This window comes from Grammomys surdaster, unplaced genomic scaffold (assembly GCF_004785775.1).
Source record: "Grammomys surdaster isolate TR1022 unplaced genomic scaffold, NIH_TR_1.0 125562, whole genome shotgun sequence".
NCBI classification, from domain to species: domain Eukaryota; kingdom Metazoa; phylum Chordata; class Mammalia; order Rodentia; family Muridae; genus Grammomys; species Grammomys surdaster.
The window spans coordinates 531,380-557,507 of NW_021620409.1; the positions used below are offsets into that span (position 1 = coordinate 531,380).

General features: G+C 52.0%; 4 protein-coding genes across 7 annotated transcripts in view; 2 read left to right on the forward strand and 2 right to left on the reverse strand.

Annotated features, from left to right (window-relative positions):
- Positions 1-7,547, forward strand: part of Ankrd52 (ankyrin repeat domain 52) — a 17,302-nt gene extending 9,755 nt beyond the window's left edge. Inside the window, exons 18-28 of the mRNA XM_028786666.1 lie at positions 29-230; positions 657-744; positions 861-978; positions 1,801-2,020; positions 2,165-2,252; positions 2,385-2,468; positions 2,549-2,694; positions 2,788-2,870; positions 3,068-3,150; positions 3,330-3,421; positions 3,746-7,547. Of these exons, the coding sequence (XP_028642499.1) occupies positions 29-230; positions 657-744; positions 861-978; positions 1,801-2,020; positions 2,165-2,252; positions 2,385-2,468; positions 2,549-2,694; positions 2,788-2,870; positions 3,068-3,150; positions 3,330-3,421; positions 3,746-3,996 (1,455 nt within the window). The 3' untranslated portion in view covers positions 3,997-7,547. The remainder of the gene's footprint in view (positions 1-28; positions 231-656; positions 745-860; positions 979-1,800; positions 2,021-2,164; positions 2,253-2,384; positions 2,469-2,548; positions 2,695-2,787; positions 2,871-3,067; positions 3,151-3,329; positions 3,422-3,745) is intronic.
- A 1,605-nt stretch (positions 7,548-9,152) lies between these two features.
- On the reverse strand, positions 9,153-14,712 carry Slc39a5 (solute carrier family 39 member 5). Of its 3 annotated transcripts, none has more exons than XM_028786669.1 (12): positions 14,258-14,712; positions 13,877-13,970; positions 13,201-13,555; positions 12,634-12,814; positions 11,733-11,895; positions 11,397-11,566; positions 11,021-11,161; positions 10,570-10,663; positions 10,325-10,483; positions 10,097-10,177; positions 9,776-9,966; positions 9,153-9,412 (listed from the first exon to the last, which is right to left on the reverse strand). In XM_028786669.1, the coding sequence occupies exons 3-12, from the start codon at positions 13,482-13,484 to the stop codon at positions 9,269-9,271; spliced, it is 1,608 nt and encodes a 535-aa protein (XP_028642502.1). In that variant the 5' UTR covers positions 13,485-13,555; positions 13,877-13,970; positions 14,258-14,712; the 3' UTR covers positions 9,153-9,268. The 3 variants fall into 3 exon arrangements, with proteins under 3 accessions (XP_028642502.1, XP_028642500.1, XP_028642501.1); XM_028786667.1 differs by having other exon boundaries at positions 13,850-13,970; XM_028786668.1 differs by lacking the exon at positions 14,258-14,712 and having other exon boundaries at positions 13,850-14,238.
- A 106-nt stretch (positions 14,713-14,818) lies between these two features.
- Nabp2 (nucleic acid binding protein 2) lies at positions 14,819-23,126 on the reverse strand. Of its 2 annotated transcripts, none has more exons than XM_028786670.1 (7): positions 23,018-23,126; positions 22,529-22,630; positions 21,965-22,103; positions 21,797-21,868; positions 21,558-21,639; positions 21,400-21,463; positions 14,819-15,349 (listed from the first exon to the last, which is right to left on the reverse strand). In XM_028786670.1, exons 2-7 carry the CDS (start codon positions 22,605-22,607, stop codon positions 15,150-15,152), a joined length of 636 nt encoding a protein of 211 aa, XP_028642503.1. In that variant the 5' UTR covers positions 22,608-22,630; positions 23,018-23,126; the 3' UTR covers positions 14,819-15,149. The 2 variants fall into 2 exon arrangements, with proteins under 2 accessions (XP_028642503.1, XP_028642504.1); XM_028786671.1 differs by lacking the exon at positions 23,018-23,126 and adding an exon at positions 22,789-22,952.
- A 1,556-nt stretch (positions 23,127-24,682) lies between these two features.
- Positions 24,683-26,128, forward strand: part of Rnf41 (ring finger protein 41) — a 24,546-nt gene continuing 23,100 nt past the window's right edge. Inside the window, exon 1 of the mRNA XM_028786650.1 lies at positions 24,683-24,889. The gene's annotated coding sequence lies outside the window, so the exon portion shown is untranslated. The remainder of the gene's footprint in view (positions 24,890-26,128) is intronic.

A 26,128-nucleotide genomic window follows, 5' to 3' on the forward strand; every position in this document is an offset into this window, starting at 1 on the left:
ACTGTGTGTGTTTCTCGGTTGCCTGCAGGCCTACAACGGTCACTGTGAAGCCCTGAAGACACTGGCTGAGACGCTGGTGAACCTGGATGTAAGGGACCACAAGGGCCGCACCGCGCTCTTCCTGGCCACTGAGCGAGGCTCCACGGAGTGTGTGGAGGTGCTGACGGCCCACGGTGCCTCTGCCCTCATCAAGGAGCGTAAACGCAAGTGGACACCCTTACATGCTGCTGGTTAGTTGTCCCTTTTTTTTTTTTTTTTTTTAAATTTATTTATTTTATGTATGTGAGTACACTGTAGCTGTCTTCAGACACACCAGAAGAGGGCACCGGGTCTCATTACAGATGGTTGTGAGCCACCATGTGGTTGCTGGGAATTGAACTCAGGACCTTTGGAAGAGCAGTCAGTGCTCTTAATCTCTGAGCCACCTCTCCAGCCCGTTAGTTGTCCCTTTAAACCACTGCCAAGTCCTCTGAGCAGTTGAGCTGGGAGTGAGCGAGGGCAAGAAGGATGGAAACTTTAAGCCGTTATTAATATCTTCCTACCTGCAGCTCTTCCGTTGCTCTAGGCCTTTCACAGAACTCTAGTCCTTGAGCCCAGATTCAACCTGCCTCCTGCTCTCCTGGCACTGTCCTGACACAGGTTCCCTTTTCTTTCAGCTGCCTCTGGCCACACCGATTCCCTGCACTTGCTGATTGACAGTGGGGAGCGAGCTGACATCACAGATGTCATGGATGCCTATGGACAGTGAGTGTGGTCCAGGAATGGAATACATTTTCCCCTCTTTCAGACTCTCATCCTTTCTCTGCTTGGTCCTTGCCAGATAAGTGACAAACCTCACCTGTGTCCTGCTTGCTCTGTAGAACCCCACTCATGCTGGCCATTATGAATGGCCACGTGGACTGTGTACATCTGCTGCTAGAGAAAGGATCCACGGCTGACGCTGCTGACCTCCGGGGCCGCACTGCCCTCCACCGTGGGGTGAGGAGGCTGCTGGGAGTGAGGTTGTTCACGGGCAGGTCTTGGGGTGGAAGCATAGAGCCCACCAGTGGTAGGCCATCAAGAGCGTCTAGTGAGTAGAAGAGGATTTTGTCTCTGTGTCTTACTGGGCCTGCGCTTACTCTGGGATGAATGCCTCCCATCCCTCCCTGATGACACTAGTTTTCTCTTCTCACTCAGCTCATCCTTTCGAGGCTGTGCTTTCTACCTACATACATGTTCTGTTGCTACTATCCTGAAAGGGGTGGTCTCTTATTCTTTTTTTCTTTTCCTTCCTTCTTTCCTTCCTTCCTTTCTCTCTTCCTCCCTTCTGTTTCTTTCTCTCTTTTTATAGGCAAGATCTCACTACAGAGTCCTGGCAGGCTCTGTACTAACTCTGTAGGTCAAGCTGGCTTTAAACTCACATAGTTTCCAAGTGCTGGGATTAAAGGTGTGCTGTACCACTATGTCCAGCAGATCTTTTTATTTTAGGGGTCTCACTATATCACCCAGGCTGGTCCTCCCACAAGTTCAAGTGATCCTCCAGCATCCTGAGTAGCAGAGACTACTGGTGTGCCTGACTTTCAAAACCGCAGGACCCTTTGATGCCTTGTTTCTTGCTCTCTGGTCTTTTATTCCAAGAACCTCAGGATTGATGTGGTTTTCGGACTGTCAGGGATGTAGCTGTGGGCCCCAGCACTAGAATTATTGTAGAGATGAGGATGGACTCCTAGAAGTAGTTCTTGTTCCTAGGCTAGCCCCCAGCAGCTAGGCACTGGAAGAAGAGTGGCTTCTTAACACCTTTCACCTCTGTGTGCCCTGCAGGCTGTGACTGGCTGTGAGGACTGCCTGGCTGCCCTGCTGGACCACGATGCATTTGTACTGTGCCGAGACTTTAAGGGCCGCACACCCATTCACCTGGCCTCAGCCTGTGGCCATACCGCAGTGCTCCGGACTCTGCTGCAGGCTGCCCTTTCCACAGACCCCCTAGATGCTGGTGTCGACTACAGCGGATACTCGCCCATGCACTGGGCCTCCTACACTGGTACTAGTGGGGGCCTTTGACACTCATATGGACGTGCACTGTAGGAGGGGATCTGGAAATAGATTGGAGGGCCAAAGACAGGACAGAGAGGATGGAGGTGTTTGGTATTTCTCACCCTCACCACACTTTCTTCCTCATGCCCAGGACATGAAGATTGTCTGGAGTTGTTACTTGAACACAGCCCGTTCTCATACTTGGAGGGAAACCCCTTCACTCCTTTGCACTGTGCAGTGTAAGCATCATCCGGGTCAGCCCGTGCTCGGTGTGCTGACCTGGGAGCCTGTGCTCGGTGTGCTGGCCTGGGCTGAGGCGGGGAGGCCCTCTAGTTTTCCTGCTTCTGATGATCCCTCCTCCCCCACTCCAGAATTAATAACCAAGACAGCACCACAGAGATGCTGCTGGGGGCTCTGGGTGCCAAGATTGTGAACAGCCGAGACGCCAAAGGACGGTGAGTGGCAAAAGCCCTCTGCCTTTGGTTTCTGCCCATGCAGAAGAGCATTCCTGTTTCATTCTACTCTGGCCCCCTAGGACTCCCCTTCACGCCGCTGCCTTTGCGGACAATGTCTCTGGGCTCCGGATGCTGTTGCAGCATCAAGCTGAAGTGAATGCCACTGACCACACTGGCCGCACTGCACTCATGACAGCTGCTGAGAATGGACAGACTGCTGCTGTGGGTGCGTAGGGGTCCACTATGGCAGGAGGGTGGTAAGTGGGGTGGCTTCCGCTCTAGAGGAAGACTTCAGTCTCTGCTGCTGTCTCCTTTGTAGAATTTCTGCTGTACCGAGGGAAGGCAGACCTGACTGTGCTGGATGAGAACAAGAACACTGCCCTTCACTTGGCTTGTAGCAAGGTACTGCGCAGAACAGGAAGTGCCTGTGGAACCTAGGACTCAGCACAGTGCCGGACTCTGTAGATTGTAACAGAAACCAGGGCTAACTAGGCTACCTGACTGATGAAACATGTCTCTGCTCACCTCCCTCCAGGTTCCTACCCTGTTGCCTGTTAGGCTTCTGTTCCAAGTGTCTCCTTTCTGTTCCTTTTCCTCAGGGCCATGAGAAATGTGCCCTCATGATCCTGGCAGAAACCCAAGACCTTGGCCTTATCAATGCTACCAACAGTGCGCTGCAGATGTGAGTCCCGGGGAAGGGGGTGCCTGGCTGGGGGAGGCAGGTGGGTGAAGAAAGCAACCTGTCCTCCAGGGGCTCTCTGGAGCTCACAGTATTTGTTCAGTGTCCTTGTCACCCACCTTGAGGTGGCAGGACAGCCTGGCACCCTACTCAGTGTGCCTTCTTTGCTTCTCTCTCCTAAGGCCGCTCCACATTGCTGCCCGGAATGGTCTGGCTTCTGTGGTGCAGGCCCTGCTGAGTCGTGGGGCCACAGTGCTGGCTGTGGATGAAGAAGGTGGGTGTGGTCAGGGACTTTCTTCAGGAGGTTAACCTTGTTATAAATGAGATTTTCTTCCCAGGGGAACTGGTGAGAGCAGGGACACTTCACCAGTATTCTGACTCTGGTCAGGAAGACTTCCCACACACCCCAGTCTGCTGCCCTTTCCCCTGCACCCACCTCCCTGGGTCTCCCTGGGCCCCTGCCACCTGGTTTTTTGGCTGCAGTGGGTGCTTGCCTCCCTTGGCTCCCCCCACAGCCTCGAGAGCCCAGGTCCTGGAAGGGTAGGTAGGGGCTGGAGCACAGGTCCCTGAGCCTCTGTTCTCCCCCTTGGCCCTACAGGTCACACTCCAGCACTGGCCTGCGCTCCCAACAAAGATGTGGCAGACTGCCTGGCCTTGATCCTCTCCACCATGAAGCCTTTCCCACCCAAGGACGCCGTTAGTCCTTTCAGCTTCAGCCTGCTCAAGAACTGTGGCATTGCAGCCGCCAAGACGGTGGGTGGCTGTGGCGCCCTGCCTCACGGGGCCTCCTGTCCCTACAGCCAGGAGCGGCACGGCGCCATTGGGTTAGACGGCTGCTACTCAGAGTAGCCCCCTCCAGTGTCCCTCTCCCTGCCGGTGGCTTGATATCTTATTCTATTTATTTAGAAAAAAAGTCTAAACATTTAGGGCACTTTAAAGGAGAACACGACTGGGTGGTGGGGCGGAGGGGAAGGAAGCACTGGGGAGCAGCTGCTTACCCCTTTGCCATACCATCCTGGCCTGGCAGAGGTCTGGGACCTACGGGGAGCACCCTAGGCTCTTGGTACCCCAGGGCAACCCCTTCTGCCAAGTGTCCCAAAATGATTGCTAAATGCCTGGCTCCCCCCTTGACTCCATCTCTGTTTCCCGTTTGCTGCCAGCTCCCCCAACTCTTCCTTTCGACTCTCCTCTGTGCCCCACTCCCCTTACCTCTGCTGCCAGGCAGACCCCTCCTTCTCTTCCATACCCATCACTGCCTCCCTGCTTGGCCCCTCCATCCCTGCAGCAGTGAGAAGCCTTAATTTCTGGTACTGTGTGAGCACTCTGGGGGTGTCCCCCTCCCCCTTCAGGGGCAGCTAGAGGATGAGGGGGGAGGGTATTTAGCACTGGGGCCTAGAGCTTCCCCCCCATATCCTATCACCCCTAAAATTCAAATGCAAACACTTGAAGCAGCAACTACTGAACCTGGCCCAGATCCTGCGCTCTCCCCCCGGCTCCTCATGTGCAAACCAAGGGCTGCTTCTGCCCCACAGCCTGCTCCTGTTTCCCACTTTGGCCTGGCCCCCTAACCACGCACTTTAACCTTGCTTCTTTCTTTTAACTTCTTTTGGGGGAGGGGAGCCTGTGGCCATCCCCTCCTTGGCTCTCTTCTCCTTGAACTTTTGAGGCTTGTCATGAATTTTTAAGTAAGCATTTTATTCTTTAGGGGAAGAAACAAATTAATATCCTGCCCATTTCAAAACTACAGCCCTAGTATATGTCCTGTGTGTTTCAGGCATGTGTGTGCATGTGATTGGAGGTAGGACCATGTTCTTCCTCCTGTGTCCCCAACCCCAGAGTTCTCCATGCCCTGTGTCTGTTTCTACCTTCTGTCATGTCCAAGAGTACCCACTGCCCCAGTCACTCCTGATATGAAGCCAAAGATGGTGGGAAGGGCAGGGGCAGTGTGGGGACCTCTTGTTAGGGAAGCAGGCCTTCCTCCTTGGAGGGGGAGCACTGGTCAGGGGAGCAGCAGACAGATACTGTGGCTCAGTTCAGTCCCTGCACTCCCAGCATGGGAGAGACAGTTGCGTAGACGCTGCACTGATAAGGTTCTGGAATGTACCCGAGAAGCCAGACTGGGCTGGACTGGGGAGGGTGGCGTTCTCTTCAAATGTAGCATTGCATCTGGCCCTGGTCCCTTCAGATGCCTGTCCATCTCCTTGGTGAGCCTCTACACGGTTGGACCCAGTCCCCTAACCCAGTGTCCCTTCCTCACACGCAATACCTCAGCCAGGGGCCAAGACACAGAACTTGAATAGAGGTCCTGCCCCTCCACCCCACAGTGCGTCCTTGCCCAGTTTGGCTGCCATCAGTATTGCCCCCTGAGAACTGAGAACTGGATGGGCTTCGTTTACACAGTACAGGGGTCTCCCCTGGGAATCCCTCCGCCTCCTTCCCACCCACGCTTGCATCACCCACATTCTTACCCATTTTTCAGTTGTGTCCCTTGAATGTCTTGCCACCCTTGCCAGGGGTGAGCTGAGGGGAGAGGGGCCACCCCAGGGAGCCCTTCCTCCCGACAGATACCCTGCACCATACCTCATGCTGATTCCCAGAAGCCTGGGGTGTTTGTCTGAATCTCTCCTTTCCATGGTCCCTGCTCTTCTTTGTGTCTTGCTGCCCCGACCCTCAGATCCTAAACCATTTCAAGGCTTCCAAATGACCATTATTGGTGAGAAGGATTGTGCAGCTTTTAGTTTTTATTTTTGTTTTCAAAGCCAAAGGGCCTTGCAATGCCCCTCTTGCCCACACCCCCTCATGCCCTCTCTTTCCCTGTACGACAATCAATGTGACCTCTCTTAAGGGCTGCCGCCCCCACCCCCACCCTGCTGGTTCTGCAAAGCTTGTCCCCTAACTTCAATTCTCCTAGAATCTTCCCATTTCACTCCTCCCTCTCATCTTGGTGCTGGGAATGAGGTGGCGGGGGATGGGGAGCAGGGAAGCGGTCCCGCGATGAAGGGGCGATGATGGTCGTGTTCTCCTTTATCAATGTGTGGTGATGACAGGAGACTGAGGATTTGTCAGGAGCCCCGTTCTGTTTGCTAGATGAGATTTCTGGTGGCTGTCTGTTCCCTGCTGTCCAGGCACACTGTCAGCAATGCTGGGAAGATGGCGGGGTCTTCTGTCCCTCCTCATGTGGCAGTGAGGAGGCCTGGGGGACAAGCAGCCTCCTCTCCTTATGCCAAAGGAAACCCCGCCCCCCCCCCCCGCCCACCTGGGCTTCCCAGCCCCTAGTGTTTTTTGAAGCATTTTGACCATTCTCATGGCCACTGCATATTTATTTTAATGTTAAGATTTTTTTTTAAACCTCTTTGACTTAAACGGGTGTGGAGAAGTAAAACAGGCAGAATGCCCTCCAATCTTAGGGGTTGGGTGGGGAGGGAACATCTCCTTCCCTCTCCCTCTCCCCCCCTCCCCTCTCCCCACCGCAGCTCTAAAGCACTTGCTTCAAGTAATAAGCACTTTTGTGAAAAGGCCTATTTACGTGAGGACCCTGGGGACAGCCCCAGGTCCCAGCAAAGGAGACAGAGTGAGGGCTACATAGGAGACAGGGAATCAGAGGGTGACACGAAAAGAGCCAGTTTTTAGTTTCTGATTTTGGGGGGATGTTTCTGATTGGGCGGTGGCTTTGGTAGGTTTGTGTACTTCAGAAAAACAAATGGCACAAACTGTGGGTCCTAGAATGGACCAACAGACCCGGGTCACTGCCACTGTCCAACTGAGACTCTGAGACTGACGGGCTACCTCCCCCACCCGTGGCCCCCTGAGCCATAGGACTGCTGAAAACCACTGAATGTACAGCCCAGGTTGGGGTGGGGAGTTGCCCCTGGGGGAGGGGGCTTCTCCTTTTGATTGGTGCTGTGGGGGGGTGGGAGACATGAGACTGAGGGACTGCCACCCCACGTAGACATGTTCCTTGGGGTGGAGGGGCCGAGGAGGGCTGCCTCCCTCCCTCCCTCTCTGGCCCCAGCCATGGCCCCTCCTCTTCCTCACCCTATCCGTTCTGACTGTAAGTCCAGCTCACCTTTGCCTTCAATACGTAACCAAAGGAAAACGCAACACTGTCTCCACCGCTGTCTGCCCACCCATGCACCTTCTTCCTCCCTGGATCAGAAGGGGAGAAGAGGCTGGGGGTGGGGATGGTGGGGCCTGAGTGAATGGTTCTACAACTGTACCCCCAAAACCCTCTTTGTGGTCTTGGAAGGGGTCCCGAGAGGCGGGGTGAGGCAGGCTGCCGGGCTGGAAGTACGCACACTGTGTATGTTATGCACGTGAGTGTTTCTTTGTTGAAGACTCCAGTAACTATGCTCCAGCGGGGAGGCCCCTTCCTCCTTCCCTCTCAGCCGTTTCTCACCCTCTCCCCCCACCCAATGTTCATTCCCTGCCTCCCCTTCCCACCGCAAAGGAAAATAGCCTTACAGACCCTAGCCCAGAAACCCTACTCCAGGGGCAAGCCAGTATGGCCCCATCCTGCCTGCCAAGTTTGAACCCTACCTTTTCAGGAAGGACAGGGAGCAGAGCAGCCTCTTCCCTTCTGTGGTGGCTCTGGCCCTCTGGGCCTTAACCTAGCTTGGGCAAGGACAGAGGTGAGGAATCTTTGAGGACCAAGCCCTGTGGTCTGGGAAGAGGGAGGTATAGAAAGAAGGGTCTGACTTGGGGACTCCCTCCTCCCAACCCAACCCCTATAGAGAAGCGACCAAATTCCCAGAGATAGGAGGGAGTTGGGGTGGGGAGGGTCTGCTCCTTGAATTACTTGAAGGTACTGACTCCGAGGCTGCTGTTGCCCACATAGGTGTGAGGGGGACACTGTCACTGCATTTGGGAGGGCCGAGGACGGCGGGTGCCCTCGCTCACTCCTGCTAGGCCGTTCCCCTGGGCCCTCCTGCCCCCACCCTCACTCTGGGCGTCCCTCCAGTTGCACTAAAGTAGCTGTTGTGCCAGTCTTACCCACGCCAGGTGCCAGGGTGGGGTCTCTGCTTCCAGTCCTTCCTCCCGCCTCTGCTCCCATCCTGGACAATCTTGTTCACTCGTATTCCTGGATAGCTCAGCTTTGTGTGTGTGTGTGTGTTTAGGGGGTGGGGGTGGGTTTGGCTGGAGTGGGTCTGGCAGGGGTTTGGGAAGGGCTAGGGGAAAGATGGAGGATGTATCTCCTACCCCCTTCCCCAACTCCAAGCCACAGAAGCCTGGGAGGGAGGGTGCCTACTCTCGCTGCCGCTGCCGTGTGTCTTGCAGATGTGCCAAAATAGGGGTGGGTGGGAGGGAGGGTGCCTGGCAGAGCAGCCCCAGGGTGGCTCTCTCAAAGCAATACAGTTCTCCTGCTGGGGAACAGCAAGACAGGGGAGAGGGTTGGGTGGGGACCCGGGGTTCCCCATGTACAGCTGTGTATATTTGGGGTGTTCTCTGTCTGGTACCCGCTGTGGGCATCTATGTGTGTGTGAACCTCTTCCCCGTGCCCTGCATGACCTGTGATGCTGCAGACACCACCATCCTGTGTGCAGGCGTGTTGGGGGGCACGGAGGGGCATGTCCCTGTCCTGTTGCACCCTCCACCCTGTGACCCATGTACTCGGTTGTAGGAAGTAAAGAGAACTGAGCACAATTCACTGGATTCTAGTTGAATCTTTCTCTAAGCAATTTCCTCATTCCTGCCCTCCCCCCATCCTGGATCCACCTGTGGTGCTAGTGTCGGGGTCGGGGGTGTTTAACGCTGGTGGGCAGCAATAAAGCCCAGAGACCTGCATCCCCAGGGTGCTGAGGGCAGCAGAAAAAAATGGGGACCTTGGTGCATTTGCCCTGCCCCTCCCCCCCACCTGGGCTAAAGCACAATGCTATCCCTGAAGACTGATGCACCCCCACATCCTCCAGGCCCCCATGCTTGTCCTCCCCAAACCTGCTTTGAGCCCCACCACCACATCCTGGTTTTCTATGCTGTTTTGGTGCAAGTACAACTGTCGTAGTCATGGCTTTGGGATGGGTTCTGTTTATTAAAATCCTATTGCTCCTACTGGCCCTGTGTCCCGCCTCCATTCCTGTGGTGGGGGGAAGGAAGGGCAACCTGGATCCTTTGCCACTGGCCCACATCAGCCATCAGGAACCGTGGGCAGTAGCTGTTCCTCCAGCAGGGCTATAGTAAACATGAGGCTACCCCCCAGCAGCAGCCCCAGCCCCTGCAGAAGCACATGGAGCACAGACAGGGGCTCAGGAGGACGAAGCAGGGTTGGCAGCTGCAAGAAAGAAAAACTGTCAGGATTCTGCTATGACCTATGACCTATTTATCTATCTACCTACTTTTCAGGCAAGACCTCACTGTCTAGCCCTGCTAGCCTGCGACACTTTGTAGACCAGGCTGACCTTGAACTCACTGCTTCCCGAGTGATGGGATTAACAGTGCACACCACCAGGCCTGCCCCATGCAATGCCCTCTTGACACAAGAGAAAGGATGTCACAGTATCAGCAGCCCCCCGCCTTTGGGTACTTTTTTCTGATGGGGCCATGGGTCAAGAGGTGAAGATGGACAGACTGGATCGTCCCTCTGCACACCGCCTGCCCATTGTCCTTAAATTGTCTGTTCTACCCCACATCTCACCATATCCACAAGGGCCACATAGAGGAAGACCCCAGCCGTGATCCCAAACACCCAGGGAGTGAGGGGGGCGGGTCCCAAGCTGAGCCCCACCCCCAGGGCTGCACCCCCCAGTCCCAGGGCTCCAGAAACGAGGCTCAGCAGCAGCAGCTTCCGAAAGGACAACCCTTCCTGAAGCAGCATCGCAAAGTCACCTGTTGTGGGGAGGACACAGGAACGGAGGGGTAAGTCAGAGCTGCCCCTCTATTTTGTCATCTGCCAACCTCTGAGTTCTTAGAGACCTCCCTCTCTGGAGCCCACCTACCCCACAGGTGCCATTCCTACCCAGTTCATGGGGCAGCTCATGACAGAAGACTGCTAGGGTAGTGCTGAGGCCGCTGGAGAAGCCGTCAGAGAAGGCAGCACCTATCAGTAGCAGAGTCAAAGGGTGTTCTTGAAGAAAGGAGATGTTGTCTGGGCTCCTCTGGTTCTCCTCTCTCCCACCTTTCTGGGAGCTCTCCTACCCCTGCTGGCTCAGAGCCCTGCCACCCACCGCTGTCTGAGGCCTCAAACCTAATGCAAGCCCATCAGTGAGGTTGTGTAGGCAATCTCCCAGGAGGACCATCCATGCGATACCGCCACCCCGGTGCTCATGACTGTGGCCTTGGTGCCCAGGAGGGTCTGGAGATGGTGGGGACTGGCTGTTCTCCCTCTGGCCCTGAACCTCTGGCTCTGCAGCAAGAAGGACCAGGTCAAGTGTTGGTAACTGTAAGTGGGAGCTACAGGCTGATGACAAGTTCATTTTCTCTGCTAGTCACCTGAGGCTGCCTGTAGGGGTCGAAGGACCATCCCACTGCCATCCTCTGGGTCAGAGTTTGGTTCTCCGAGATCTCTTTTGTTGCTGCAGCATCTCTGAAATGGGAGGGTATCCCTCCTGGAGGAGGAGGTAGCAGGGCCAGGGACTAAGGGGAGACCAGCCCAGCAGCTGGGAAGATGAACACCTGGTTCCACTGTTAGCACCTGGACAGTGTTTTCTGACTTACACCCCTTTCCCAGGTTGGCATCTCTCTCTGTTTAATGTTGATATGAACTGCAGAGAACAAGCCATTTGGCCAGAAGTCCCAGGTCTATGCTAAGAGGCCCATCCCCACTCAGAGGTGGTCAGGTCCTATGCAAGTGGTCAAGGACCAGAAGCACATGCTGCCCCTCCCTCCTGGCTTGGCTCGGACTCTAGGTTTGGCAGGAGGAGAGGAAAAGGGTGTCACTCACTGGCTTGAGTCTTCTGTGCCGCACAAGTCCTAGCGCATTCTCTAGCACGAAGAGCAGGAAGAGGCCACCAAGCACTGACAGCCCCGGACCCAGATCCTCCTCTGCATGCTCACTAGGTCCTGTGTGCTGCCCTCCTTGTGCCTGTCAGAAAGTAGATCAGGACAGGCCCTGGAAACCCCTACAATCCAATAACACCCCCTTCTCCCAGCAAGCTTTTACTCATGTATCCTAGTAGAAGACCACTGTGGCTGAAGCCCAGGGGTGAGGGGTCAAGGTGTGGGAGCTGACAGAAAGGGCTGAGGGCTATGGGTAGAAACACATGGCTCTGTGGCCAGTTACCACTGGGTCAGGCTGTGGAGGTGGAGGTTCAACATACATGTGGCAGCAGGTGGAGCAGGGCATCCCCACAGAGAGTGCCCACGGCCAGGGCCCCCAGGAAGCCTAACACAGGCCTCAACAGACGAGGTCCCAGGAGCCGCAGCAGCAGCAGGGAGAGGGGAGCAGGGAGGCTGAGGAACAGGACTGCCAGGCCACTGTGAAGCAGGGCTGAGAGGAATTGGGGCTAATGTTAGGTCAGGGATGGCCCAGAGGCACGACAATGTGGACAGAGATACACTCAAGGGAGGTTGGACCCCAATAAGCCCCCCCTCCTTAGCAAGGGATTCACCCTTACCAGGATTCAGGATGTTGCCCATCCCACTCATCCACTGACCAGACAGTACATCTCCCGGAGGTGCTGGAGCTGGAGTTTTGATGCAAACACGGCTGTCAATCTGATAAAGCAGGGCTGGGCACAGCAGAGCAAACTGACGAGGGGTCAGAGGAGCAACAGGGCTCAGTCCAAAATTGACCAGCAGCTGGGAACCATTCAGACACTGGAGATTGGGGAGGGGGGCATGTGTTAGGGAGTCAGGGTGAACTACAACCCAAGTCTTGACATCTGTTCTTCCATAGAGTCCCAGGTCTCTCTCAGGGTCCCCTTGGCGCACACTGGCACATGCATCAGAGACAGGGGACAAGGGGACTTAATATGTGTTAATCACTGGTGAGTATTCAATCCAGTGTAGGTATCTGACATACATCTCTTAATTTGCTAGAGAACGCTGCTGTCATCTCCCTCGTATGCCCTAGGAACTTCCTTGTGTCAGTGATGAGCTACTTTGGTGACCAGACAAGAAACCTGACATCCTATCCATCTTTAGTCAACACCCCACCATGTGTTGTCCCAGCCTAGCCTTCTTTGGAGTGGGGCATGCCACCTGATCTCAGGGTCCAGCAGCTTTGTCTGCTGCCTTGTGTATGTAGAACCAGGGACAAATGGACCGTTTTAGATGGAGATACCATCATCTCCAGGACTCCTCTCCACATAACCATTCCCACAGCCTACCCTGAGATACTTCCCTGGATTGTGTGTTTGCTAAGTGGCACCCCTGAATTTGGCCAGTTTGTGGCTAAGGTCAAAGGGAACATCTTACACTCGGAAAAACATCTCCGAATACTGAGTAGCTATTCGTTTTCTGACACTTCACACACTTCAAGCCCCCTAAGGGCCCAAATACTTCAGGCCACCTCCTCCTGTGGCTCCTTCTCCTTGTCTAGAGACTCAGACTTACGTCTTCATTCAGGTGGTCAGCCAACGAATGGTCCAGCAGCAGAAGCCTGTGGAAGAGGTCTAGGCCCGAGGGCCCTGACCCGTGTAGGTCAGGGGCCTTTGACTCTTCCTGGTCACCCCAACCTGAAGGACCCAGAGGCATTCCTCCCCAGACATCCACACTCAGCTCCAGTTCCTGCAGCCTATATTAAATGGATTAACAAATCAGACTCACTCAAGTTCCCTGACACCTTCCCTGAGCCGTCTCCTGGGAGGTTTTGGAAAGGAGAGACGACTACAATCAGTCCTGGGAAGATCTGAGAGAGGTGTCATTTATAGGAGAACCTAAAATGGGTAAGTTGTGGGCTTGGCAGGGAAAGCCCGAAGCCTGGAGACAGTGAGTACCGAGAGGAAGAACTTTACTGATCTGGAGGAGAATTGAAGGTAACAGAGGTAGGCGATTTGTGCTTAGAGGACTTGTAATTGTGGGGACTCATTCCCAAAAAACCAGCACTGGGCAACTAGAGCCTAAGCAGACACTTTGTGGAACCAGGAGCGGTCACATTTTGTCTGGGAGAGGGATTAATACCTGTGTGTGAAATTGTCGCCACTTGTGGGTGCAGCCCGCCCAGCTGGAGGCTCATGGTGTCCCAGGCGGAGTCCCTGAACTCGGCCCAGTCCTAGGCTGTGGAGGAGCCGAGCCAGGCCCCCTGCAGTCAATGTCCCATTCTCTCCATATAGGCCAAACAGCTGGGCCAGGTAGTGGTTCTGTTCCTGTTCAGCTGGGCCCAGGTTGGGGACTGAGCCTCCTACCCAGCCCAAGGCCACCCCCACGCACAGGCCAGCCAACAGATGATGTACTGGAGGCCCCATATCTAGAGCTCTGGGTTAGAGGCTCTGGGTTCTGACTTCTATTTCCTTTGGGACATCCTGAGGATTGTACCCTAGAAGAAGGAGGGTTCAGATCAGGGCTTCTGCTCCTCCTCTCGGAGCTGGGGAGATGCTCATATGCACTTAGCACTGTTTACTCTGTCTGAAGCCTCTGCAGGCTCAGAATTCCTCTGCCCCTCCCCTCTGCCTTCTGGAGAAGAACCTTCTGGAGCAGCCTCCTGACCCCAGAGCTCTCCTTGTCTGGTCCCGAGACCTGTCTCAGATCCCCGAGACCCACCTCTCAACCTTGTTCCACCTCCCTACTCCCCAACCCTCCCCCGACCCCCCTGCCATATGCAGGGCCTCACCCCTACTGGCAGTGTGAGAGCTGTCACCTCAGGTCCCTGGAAGGCCTCACTGTGGACCTCAAGAGATCTGAGACAGGGAGTTCAGACTTCAGATGCAGTGGAGGCCACGTCACATAGAGGGCTGGAATGGATAGGTTTCCCCTTAGCCCACCTGCTTTGGGGCGGAGTCAGGGGTGGGGCAAGTGTGGGAAGGTTCATATAGGAGTTAATGGTTCACTGGTCTCTGGGATGGGGGGTCAAAAGTCAGTCTCTGTTGGGCCCTGACTGGGGAGGGGCCACCTTCTGCCCCGAGGAAGCCACATGGTTAAGAACCTGTGCTCACTCTTTCCTCTTAAATATTTTATAATCCATAACCCATTCGGTTATGGCCACCCAAGCCTTTTCCTGAATGTACCCCTCCCCGTGTACCTTATGTCTGGTACTGAGCTGCATCTGTTTCCAACCCCATCCCCACATTCCCTGGAGAGTTGAGCCAAGATGCCCCTAGACTGGGTAGTTTAGAGGGAGAGGCAGGTAAGTGTTGATCCTAGATGCATTCAGGAAAGAGACTTCTTAGCGATGCCCACCCTGGGGAGCATAAGAGCTGGTGATTCCCCACTCCAGCAAGCATTAACCGTTAACACCCTCAGCTCTGTAATCAATGAACAAGAAAGAGGAAGCTCTGTTGAGGAAAAGAAGCCAGAACAGGGCTTCCCTCTGACATCTGACCTGGCTTGCGATCAGGGGGTCAGAGCGAGTGGTCTCGGGGGTTGGGGTTAACATTACCTGACAGCAGGACAGGAGACACAAAAGACACCCAGAGGAAGGGGGACCCAGCCTTCTTGTGGCAGGCAGGCTGGACAAGGGTCACCTGCAGGGAGGGGGTAGGGGAGGGACACTACCTTAAAGGGGCAGGCTTGCTTTGCCCAAGTCACTACAATTCCCTAAGTGCACACCTGCTAACCTCGTCCCTAAGAGAGAAACAGAGAGTCCAGAACGAGTGGGAACATTTATTAGGAAGGAGGGATTTCAGTTAGACCCTCATATCCCACACAAAAACCAGACTGTCTTTTCCAAAGGAGGGCAGGCAGAGGACCCTGGATCCCAGGGGACAGACAGCATCAGCAGGACAAGGAGGGCGCGAGTTTGAGGTGGATAAGGCCGCTGCTTACCACCCCACCAGGGAAATTTAGTGGGTAAAACACAGCTACTTCACCCTCTAATCCCAAAGCTGGCGGCCTAATAGAAGACTGTCTTGTTCTCTGGCAGAGACACCTGGGTCATGGCTGTGGTGGAAGGAAGGAGAGGGACTCATTTCTTGCTATCTCTTGCTGCTTCTGCGAGTTTCTTTGCCGTTGCTGACAGGGTTGCTAGAGGGGCCAGGAGGGCCTGAAGGCGTGTGGTTGGGTTGGCTTCGAGTGATTCGGGTGCTGGGGGGATGTGAGGGGGTGTGAGAAGGATGGGGGCCGCCAACAGGACCTGGCTGGGTGCTCAGTCCATTCCCGTTCTGGCTCTCGGAAGCTGGTTTTAGGAGGGGAAGAAACAGAGTTAGGTAGTTAAGGTAAGAAACGGTCCATCCTCAAAGCCCACTTCCAAGCATCTTCACCAAGCACAACAGCACGAATGCTGACCAGGTACAAAAAGACTATGGGTTGCGAGTAAGAATGGGACCCTAGCATTGACAATTTTAACTTGACACAACCTACAATCTCCTAGGGAAAGTGAATGAGGGACTGTCTACATTGGTTGGCTTGTGGGTATGCCTATAGGGGATTGTAAGTAACTCAAGTTTTGCAGGAAGACCCAGCCCAACTGTGAGTGGCCCCATTTCCTAGGCAGGTGGTCCTGAATAGAAAAGCTATGGGCTACAAGTATGAATGGGACCCCCTCAGTAATTTTGGAGGTTGCTCCATGAGCTGTATATATTATACTTATAATTTAATATATATCATATAAGTACAATATACTTATCTTACGTATCTCTGCATCACTGGGAATCAGACCCAGAATTTAGTTCAAGGCTCAAGGACCTCTGGAAAAAAAATGTCCTATGACCCAAGATGGTTGTAAAACTGGAGAAGCACGGGAAGAAGGGACTTAAGTTTCTGTTTAAATGGAAAGGGGCTGGGTCTATCATATGTGGGAAGTTAGTGCCCAGGTTAGAAACACAGCACTATAATAAAATAGAAAATAAACCTGGGGATTGAACCCCTTTGCCACCAAGTCACTTAGCTACATATCATCCCCTAACTGTGTATATTTTGTATTTACGTGTGCGTGCGTGTGTGTGCGTGTGTGTGCGTGTGTGTGTGCGTGTGTGTGTGTGTGTGTGTGTATGTGTGTGTGTGTGTTTGCACACGCATGTATACAACCTTTGGGAGTTGGTCATCTTCCACCATGTGGATGTTCTGGGAATTGAACTCAGGTTGTCACCTTTGATGTCAAATACCGGTTCCTGCAGAACCACCTTGCCAATCCCCACATCCGAATATTTTAAACATTTTAAGCGAGCTGGGAGTGTGAGATGCCTTCTCTCTGGCAGCTGTATGCTGGCGTGATCCCCACCCACACACCTATCTCAGCGTATTACAATCCTTACTCCTACAGGGGCTGCAGGCGCTGAATGGCAGGTGCTGTGTTTTATTCCTTGACATATATGTATAGTGAGTGCTCTATTGATGCCTAGTGGTCGGAGACAGGACTGTCTCTGGTGTAAAAAGGCACTGCAGATCATCAGTGACATAGAAACTATAGGTTACTGGTTCTCAAACCATATTCCTACTCAACTCTCTGGTTCTACTGGGCCAAGATATCTGTAACCTAGGACTGAAAGGAAAAGTCTTTTCCTTAGTTCACAGATAAAGTAAATATATACATCTCAATGTTGAGATTTTATGTTATATATTAAAAAAAAAAAACTTTTGGGGGCTAAGGAGATGGCTCAGCAGTGAGGAGCACTGGGTACTCTTGCAGGGGATCCAGGTTCAGTTCCCAGCATCCACATAGCAGTTTAAACACCTGACCTGTAGCACCAGTTCTGGGGGACCCGGCATCCTCTGCTAGCTTTCATGGTTCCGGGGAAGCATGGTGCAGACACGCACATAAGCACACTTTTAATTTGTGTCGGGTGGTATCATATACCTTTTAATCCCAGCACTCGGGAGCCAGAGGCAGGTGGATCTCTGAGTTCGAAGGGAGCCTGGTCTACAGATCAAGGGCAGCCAGGGCTACACAGAGAAACCCTGTCTCAAAAAGCCAAAAACAAACAAACAAACAAAAAGTAGGTGGGGGCTAGGGGTCATATTGAATGCTAGTCTTGTGTGGTGGTTATGTCTAACCGTCACCTTCTGGGAAGAGGCAGGAAGGACTTTCTGAGTTGGTTGGCCTGTGGGCGTGTCTATGGGAGATTGTAATTAATTATGTGGGAAGACCCAGCACATTGTGTGGCATCGCTCTGAGAGTCGAGAAGCTGAGCTGAGCGCAAGTGAGCAAGCATGAATTGATTTTCTCGGCTACTGACTAGCTCTGTCCGCTGCAGGGGTGTAACCAAGAACTGTAAGCTAGGAGAACTCTTCCCCCCTACTGCTTGCTGTCAGGATGACTTAAGACAACCGACTTAACCACAACACCCTCACATGGGCTGGTGAGATGGTTCCTCAGCAAGGGCTGTTGTTGCCAAACCTGATGGCTTGAATTCGATCCCTGGAACCCCTATGGTGAAAGGACTGACGCCCAGACTGTCACTGTCCTCTGACTTCTCCACACCCACTGTGGCACAGGAAAGCTCCCTTACAAGTTAAATACATAAATATAGAGAAAATATATACATAATGAAAGGATTTACAAAGAAAAAAAAAAACCTCTCCATTCTATTAGCAGGTGACAAAGACAGTAAACACTTGGCAAATGAATTTTAGGAGTGCTTAGTCTCAGGTGTATCTTTTCTTTTTTTCCTGTTTAGTTTCTTTCTTTTTTCTTTCTTTCTTTCTTTCTTTCTTTCTTTCTTTCTTTCTTTCTTTCTTTCTTTCTTTCTCTTTTTTTTTTTTTTTGACACAGCAGTTCTCTGTGTAGTTCGTTCTGTAGACCAGGCTGGCCTCAAACTCAGAGATCCGCCTGCCTCTGCCTCCAGAGCGCTGGGATTAAAGGTGTACTTTTTCTTTGTTTTTTTTTGTTTTGTTTTGTTTTTTTTTGAGACAGGGCCTTGCTATAGAGACCAGGCTGGCCTAGAACTCATTCTCTGGATCCCAGAATGTCCTCAGAACTTGCAATAACCCTTGTTGCCTCTGCTGCTCAAGTGCTAGACAGCAACCATGTCTGGCTCTTGGTTGTACTTTTTTAGAAATATTTTTGTAGCTAGACATGATGGCAACACACCCATGGTCCGGTACTAGGAAGGTGTAGGTAGGAGGAGCAGAGATGCCGGGCCAGGTTTGGCTACGTAGTAAGTTTGAGGCCAGTCTTACAAGAGACCTTCTCTTAAAACAAAGTAAATAAAAATATAGTCATGGAAAAGTATTATTCTATTTTATCCTATTTTATTCTCTCTTTTTCTTCTATTGTTATCCTAGGCCTTGCTACTGAACTATCTTCAGATCCAACAGTCACATCTACCTGTCTACTTTGCCTCTCTTTTTTTTTTTCTCTCTCCCCCCTCCATCTCCCTTCCTATGTTCTCTCTCTCTCTCTCTTTTCTTTGAGGCACGGTCTCCCTGACTGGCCTGATACTTTGGGCTAGCCACCAACATGGAGTGACCCTCCCGCCTCAGCCGTGGTTGTTCTAAAGTGTGAGGATTATAGGCGTGAGGCATCACACCTGGCATGACGTCATTTTCCTTTTTTCTTTCTTTCTTTTTTTTTTTTTAAAACGCTTATTGTATGTGTTAGAGTATCTTGCCTGTATTTGTATGTATGGGCACCGCATTGCTTGAAGGGTGCATATGAGGACAAAAGGACCCTGGAGCCCCTGGAACAGGAGTTACAGATCGTTGTGAGCTGCCGTGAGGGTGCTGGGAAGCAAATCAGGTCTTTTACAAGAGCAGCCCACTGTTCTTAACTGTCAAACCCTCTCTCCATCCCTTAAGTCTTCTTCAATTGCAAACATATGCTACCCTTTTTTTTTTTTAATTTTAAGATTTATTTATTTTATTGATCGGTACACTGTAGCTCTCTTCAGACACACCAGAAGAGGACATTGGATCACCTTATAGATGACTGTGAGCAACCATGTGGTTTCTGGGAATTGAACTCAGGACCTCTGGAAGAGCAGTCAGTGCTCTTAACCACTGAGCCATCTCTCCAGCCCCCCCCCCATATGCTACCTTTTATGCTGGAATTAAATGGTATCCATTTTGATTATAATATATTGGAGGCTCTCCAGAAAGCCAGAAGCAGTAGGAGATATATGCAGTCATAGATCATAAATGAGAGATTGTCTCCATCGGGTGGTCCTGTGCACACATCTGATGGGAACTGTAATTAACTTAATTATGTATGAAGACTCAGAGCCCTGTAGGTGGCTCACTCTGTTTCTTGTTTTGAGATAGGGTCTATCTATGTAGTCCTGACTGTCCTGGAATGCACCAAATACACCAGGCTGGCCTCAGACTCATGGAGATCCACCTGTGAATGACTCCCAAGTGCTGGGATTAAAGGTGTGTAGCTGTCACACCAAGGCTGGGAGGCACATTCTGAGTGGGAGGAGCACAAGCATACAGGCATGTAAGCAAGCATGCATTCATCCTCTCTGCTAGTGACTGTGGAGCTGATGTGACCAGTGGTTTTAGTCAGCAATGGACAGAGGCCCCGCAAGACTACTAGGAAGCTCTTGGTGGCTCAGTGGTTAGAAACACTGGCTGCTCTCCCAGCTAACCCAGGTTTGGCTCCCAGCACCTACACTGCAGGAATAACCGTCTGCAACTCCAATTCCGGAGGATCTACTACCCTCTTCTGGCTTTCTTTGGCACTGTATGCATTTGTTAGTCATACATGTAGACAAAACATAGATAGAAGGTAAAAATAGATAACATCTTAAAAAAAAAAGTCTACAACAAATCCAGAAACTTCCCACTGTCTGGTGACTATGCAGCCATAGCAGTTATGATGTAATACAACACTAATGTTTCTTATGATGTCAGTGTAAATCAACCTACAGAGCTGTGAGTGTTAAAAAAGGGCTATATATCCTTTTAAATATATCAAGTTATATATCAGTTTATAGTAAATGATCATGTGATCATATGTTACTAGCTTTTGTGTTTATTATTCTTTTTTGTTTTTTTGAGGCAAGGTTTTACTATGTATGAGGCCTGGAATTTGCTGTGTAGACCAGGCTGGCCTCAAATTTACAGTGATTCTTCTACGTCTACCTCCCCAGTACCAGGAAATGTACCACTAAACCATGCTATACTATATTTATTATTACTATTTCAGAAAAGGAAATCAAAATTTGTTGTTGTTTGAGATAAGGTCTAGCTTTAAACCCTAGACTGGATAGGAACTTGTGACAATTCTTCTGTATATGCTAAAATGTAGCATACACATTTTAAAAATGTAGCATATTCCAGAAACTAGTCAGGCCTAAGCAGGGTGATCTCTGTGAGTCTGTGATCAGTCTGGAAAACATAGTGAAACCTTGTATCAAAAGAAAAGAAAGAGAGAGAAGAAAAGGAAGGAAAAAGAAAGGAAAACGAAAAAGAAATGGCTGGAGAGGTGGCCCACTGGTAACAGCACTTGGCTCCTCTTCCAGAGGTCCTGAGTTCAATTCCCAGCAACCACATGGTGGCTCACAACCATCTGTAACAGAATCGGATTCCCTTTTCTGGTGTGTCTGAAGAGAGCGACAGTGTACTCCCTCCCACCCCATACATAAAATAAATAAATCTTAAACAAAAAGAAAAATACAGATTATGCCACATAGCTTAGGAATCAAGGAGACCACACAATCAAGGTGTGTGTGTGTACCTACTTCTTAGAATATATTCCAATCACTTAGTGATTTACATATATATATATATATATATATATATATATATATATATATGCAGTCATAAATGTATATACATATATGAATATGAGTGTGCATATATGAACTTATTACAAGGAATTTACGGCAATATTTTAAATGTGGCACATGTGATCCTGTTTGCTTTTTTTTCTTTTTTTTTTTAAAAGACAGGGTTTCTCTGTGTAGCCCTGGCTGTCCTGGAACTCACTCTGTAGACCAGGTTGGCCTCGAACCCAGAAATCCACCTCTCTCTGACTCCCAAGTGCTGGGATCAAAGGCATGTGCCACCACTGCCTGGCCTTGTTTGCTCTTAACAGTCATTTGGCACATGTGGAGAAACTACTCTCCTTTGTTTCTTGGCTAGTGGTAAGAAAAGGAAAGATTACTTCAGGTCTTCAAGTCTTTTCACCACTGAGACTTGCAGAAGATGTAAAAAATAAAAGTGAACTGGGTTGAGGGGACATCCTGAGAGGAGCACTTGGAAAAGGGACGAGGGAACGCATCTTTCCTGGTTGGGAAGAATGGAGGACTTGGAGGGGTCAGTGGAAGGAAAGAAACGGATTCCTACCTGGAGAGGCAGCAGGGGGTCCTGTGGTAGCTTGTGGGGTAGTAGGGCTGTTGTCGTTCTGGACCTGAAAGCACAAATGAGATACTCAGACCCTCCTCAACACTATGCAGCCTGGCCTGATCTGCCATTTTCTCTTAACGTCGGGCCCAGGGACTCACCGATTTGTTGGACGCCTGCTGGGTGTTATACTCTGGATTGGGCTCGCTGAAATTAGGAACTTCAGAATAAACCATACAGAATCTGCAAAGAAAGAAGCGGAAGCCTTGGACCGGTCCACTGGGTCACAGACAAATCCGGCCATGGGATGTGGAAGGCACAGGTTGTGTTGCGTCCCTGTAAACCATAACTTTCCCACTTTGGGTTCCTAGTGCTTATCTCAATTGCCAAGACAACTTACTCTCCAATTTTCTGCAGATCGCCCCCACGTCCAGTGTATAGTGTCAGACAACCTTTGAACACCGAAGCATACCTGTGGGTTGGATTGAAGGCGAGAGCAGGATTCAGTCTTCAGAAAAGTTGTAGGGCTTTTAACCACGCCCTACTGCTGCTAGGAGCCCCGCCTTACCCTTTGGTGAGTCGGATAATGTCTCCAGGTTGGATTAGGTTGCCCACATCGTCCCACACTGAGATGTTGATGCTGCCCGTTTTGTCTGCCACTTTACAGGTCCGAACCTCGTGCCCGTCCTTTGTCTTGGTCACCCGGCCTTTAAGGGAAGAAATACATGAGACTGGAAATAAAGTCATACAGGTGGTGGTAATAGTGAGAGTCTGGGTATTGGCTGAGTGAGGTAAAGGAATAGAAGCAAACCCCACATCCCTCCATGATGGCAGGAAGTTTTGCGTGGGTGTATGGGGCGGTAGTGGAGGGTCCAGCACCATGGAGAGAGCCCTGAGTGGGGGGAAAAAAGGCCCGCGTGGCTAGTGAGGCCTTAGCCTGTTTAGTTTTACCCATTTTATAGCTGTCAGCAGCTCCCTATGCCAGCGATCTAAGAGATTAGTACGAACAGGGCCTTGGGGAGCCTCCTCCCTGTGCAAGCAAGTTAAGAACGCAGGCGGTGGTCCCGTGTGCTCCCACTCTCCGTGCTCTTCCCACTTTGCTCCCACGAGTCCACTGCGCATGCATAGCCACCTGTCTCCAGTACAATGAAGATAAGGTTCAGATTCTTGAGTCCCGGCTTGATATCCTTCACGAAGGTCTCGGTCGTCATGCTTCCCGAGCCGTGGCACCCCGCTGGAAGCGGAAATGGGAGATGAAGGTTCAAGGCTTGGAGCCTTTGCCCCCATGCTCCCGCTCGGCCTACCCGCCACAGCAGGCGGGAATCCGGCAGCCTCGGTCCCCCTCTAACCCTTCTGGGAGGTTAGAAACGAACTTCCCTGGGGGCCTCGTACTTCAAGATCAGAACTTATAGATCTCTGGTTAAGATGCTTAGGGGCTGGAAGGCCCTCTGTCAGGATGCTTTCAGTCTCACGCTCCGAAGCGGGGAGGCTGAAGGAGACTCGGAGGGAACCCGGTGCAGCTCCAGGGAACAGAATCTCACTCGGCAGATCTTCCTGAACCCTCATCCCCACAACCCAGAACTCGGTCCATCCCCTCCCCCATTCACAGCCCACGACCCACCCAGCCAGCAGGCCGGACTGTGCACACCGCCGAGCCACCCGCAGGGGGAGCCAGGGGGCTGGCTGCCGCCGGATGCTGCGGATAGGAACGCGGGAGCGCGTACATTCCCGGAAACGTCCCCTGACCTCCTCCAGCCAATAGGGTCCGATCTGTCGCCCAGCGCGCCCCACCTCCGGCCACCGCCCATCCAATCAGGTTCCGAAATTCACTCGCCGCAGAGCGGGCAGTTTTGGGTTTTAAAGGAGCCTCGCAGAGTATTACTTCCGTAGGGGAAAAGGTGGACGGATCACCAGGGGGCGCTTCAAATACCAATCTTGCCTTCCGCTCAAAGAATGCACTACAGGCTCTTAAGATTTTATTTTCTCTTCAAGTAGTGTCACAATGGAAAAAAGGTCCAAGGGCTTTGGAATGCAGCGGACAAATGTTTTAATTCCAGCCTGTTTCTTCGTTTCTTTTCTCGGCAGTTCTTAAACATATAACTATTTTACACATGAAAAGTTAGGTAAAAGCCAGTATCCTGGACATGGCAAGAACTTACATATCATCTTTAATACACTAAACAGTTCGGCTCAGGGCTCTGGGACATGTGGCAGACTCAGCCTCCTATGTTGAAAGACGTTGAACTCGGGACATAAAAAGCAAGTCTCAAGCCAGGTGGACACTGGGGAGGCAAGAGGCAGGCTGATCTCTGAGTTTAAGGCCAGCCTATTCTACACAGTGAGCCAAGGCAACAAAGAAAAACCCTGACTGGGGGGAGGGGAGTGGAAGCAAGTCTGACTTGGTTCACAAAGGCGCATCCGATTCCTTATTTCATCATTGTATTGGATCTCAGGGCCACCTAGAAGCTTTAGTTTCCTCGGGTACTTGTCAGATTGTCTTTAAAGGTAGCAGCTAGCTCTGTATTCTCACGAATAAGCTAGTTACATAAGTACCAATGCCAATTGCCCTTTTAAAAAGAGAGTATCTAAAACAAATACTACTTGACACCAGATTAGCCCAAGAGGAAATGTAATCGCATTCCTTGTCTTGTTTAACTGCTTACCTATCACACAGCGCTTTAAACTCCACCACGACTCTCCTCGGGTTTTCTCCCACCCACATTTCCCCAACCAGAGTCCCAGCCTTAGGAAATCAAATCCACACTCTGAGTGTTTGAAGAGCCATCGCGGATACTGCAAGAGTGTGTGCCTGCGAGGCGACCCCTAGAGCACCTTAGATCAAAGCTTTGCGGTGAGACACTCCCTCCCTCTCCACCCTGCGGCCTCCTAAGTTTAACAGCAGCATCTATCCCCATGACTGTGAGTCACGAGGTCGGGAGGCTCCGGGATGCTGACCACAGCCCTGGAAACTGAGGGGCTGGGAGGACACCAGGCCACGCTGTAGACCCGCTGCTCCGCGGCGACCTCGTCCCAGAGCTGAATCAGGTCTGGCACTCGAATCGTGCACCATCGAGCACGAAGTGACTCTGCAGGGCGGGACACCCAGGGTCGCCCCAGATCGTCACACCTGAAGAACATAGAGCCCTCCCTCCCAAAAGGCTACACAGTCCGTCCTTAAGAACTTCCGGTCCAGAGCGGAGGCCTAGCTAGCCCCCGCCTCTCGTAGGCCGCTCGCTGGGAGCGTCCAGTCGCCACCGAGTTAAACAGAGAGGCGGGGTTTGGTGACGAGCTTCCGCCCCGTTGCGTAGCAGCGGTGGGCGTGGCTAAGGGCTAACCCGAGACAGCGAGGAGTGGTCAGAACCTTTTCCATCCTTCCCTTCCCCTTCCCCTACGGGGAAAGGCTGAGACCCGGCACCCGGGCTGCTACGAGGCCGCTGTGGGCACAGCTGCAGCCAGGCCTCGCGTCCGGAGAAGCCAGGCCGCGTCCTGGGCGGTGCGTAGTGCGCCTGAGCGAGCTTCTAACCCGGGGTTGGGGGAGGAGAGGGGGCGAGGTCCGTGTAGATTGGCGCCTGGGTCCGAGGTGCTGGGTGTCGGGAGGAAGGGTGGAGAGGAGGAGGAAAATGGAGGAAGGAAGCTCTGCTGGGAGGAGTCAGGAGGTGAGCTAGGGGCTCTGGAGCTTGGGAAGGTTCTCTGGAGTAGGGGAAGCCTTGAGAAGTGCGGGAGTGGCCTTGGGCCGGTCTGAAGACCTGGGCGGGAGGAGCAGACCGCTGGGGCTGAGGGACAACATGGAGTTTAAATGGCCATGATTGACAGGCCTGGAGGCGAAGAAGGGAATGTTCTGGGGGCTAGCCTTGGCAGAGACCGCGGAACCCAAACCTCCGCCCTCTAAGCGCCATAACTTGGCTTCTTTCCCATGCCTTGTCTTTGGCAGCCTTGTCTTTCTCTTTTATTCCTTCGCCGCTCCTCTCCCCTCCCACCCCTCCTTGGAGGACTCTTACATTCCTTACATCTTTGCCCCTGAATGATTTGCAGCCCCGCTCTCTGGCACGCATGATCCATCCACTCATTGAATACACTGGAAAGCCCACCCCAGCCCAGGAGGCAGGGCATTTGTGGGGTAGAGAGTGGGGATGGGGTGGGGTGGGGGGCAGGAGAAAGACTTGAAAAAGAATGATGAGGGTGTTTTGGGTTGGCACACTGTCTTCAACTGGTAGCAAATATGGTGCTTAGCAAGGCAAGTCTTGGAGACCGACCTATGAGAATCTTGGTAGGTTCTTCTTATACAATAGTTTTAACTAATAACAGAGTTGTTGGCTGCTAGTATTCCCCCAAGAAAGAATGGGATTGGATAGTGCCAAAGGAAGGTGAGGGGTGCAGTTGTATGTTAGATACACCTTGTGGGAGGGCCTACTTCCCAGTGACTGAAAAGAAGGAACAAGCATTTTTCAAACATTTCCTCTGGTTCTCACTGTGAGGTTATTTTGCCACCCTGTTGCGACAACTAATGAGAGCAGTCTTACCGTATGCTCTTCAGTTTATTATCTTGTTTGATTTTCGGGACAATAGGTTAGAAAAGGCAAGTGTAGTATTCTTTGTTTGACAGTTGCTAACACGCTTGTTTGAAGGTGTCCTGTCAGTGGGTGGCAGAGCTAGGGCTGGAAACCTCGAGTTCGAGCTCTCGCGCGCTCTCTCTCTCTCTCTCTCTCTCTCTCTCTCTCTCTCTCTCTCTCTC

What these genes read in the sequence shown, in the direction of transcription:
- Nabp2 (XM_028786670.1), bottom strand. Translation starts at nt 22,607, where the DNA reads ATGACGACCGAGACCTTCGTGAAGGATATCAAGCCGGGACTCAAGAAT. An exon ending in CTTCATTGTACTGGAGACAG is followed by an intron (nt 22,104 to 22,528) that starts GTGGCTATGCAT and finishes CTTCCCTTAAAG; the next exon opens with GCCGGGTGACCAAGACAAAG. An exon ending in AGCAGGCGTCCAACAAATCG is followed by an intron (nt 21,464 to 21,557) that starts GTGAGTCCCTGG and finishes TTGTGCTTTCAG; the next exon opens with GTCCAGAACGACAACAGCCC.
- Slc39a5 (XM_028786669.1), bottom strand. Translation starts at nt 13,484, where the DNA reads ATGGGGCCTCCAGTACATCATCTGTTGGCTGGCCTGTGCGTGGGGGTG. An exon ending in GGCACAGAAGACTCAAGCCA is followed by an intron (nt 10,664 to 11,020) that starts GTGAGTGACACC and finishes CTCCCATTTCAG; the next exon opens with AGATGCTGCAGCAACAAAAG. An exon ending in TGAGCTGCCCCATGAACTGG is followed by an intron (nt 9,967 to 10,096) that starts GTAGGAATGGCA and finishes TCCCCACAACAG; the next exon opens with GTGACTTTGCGATGCTGCTT.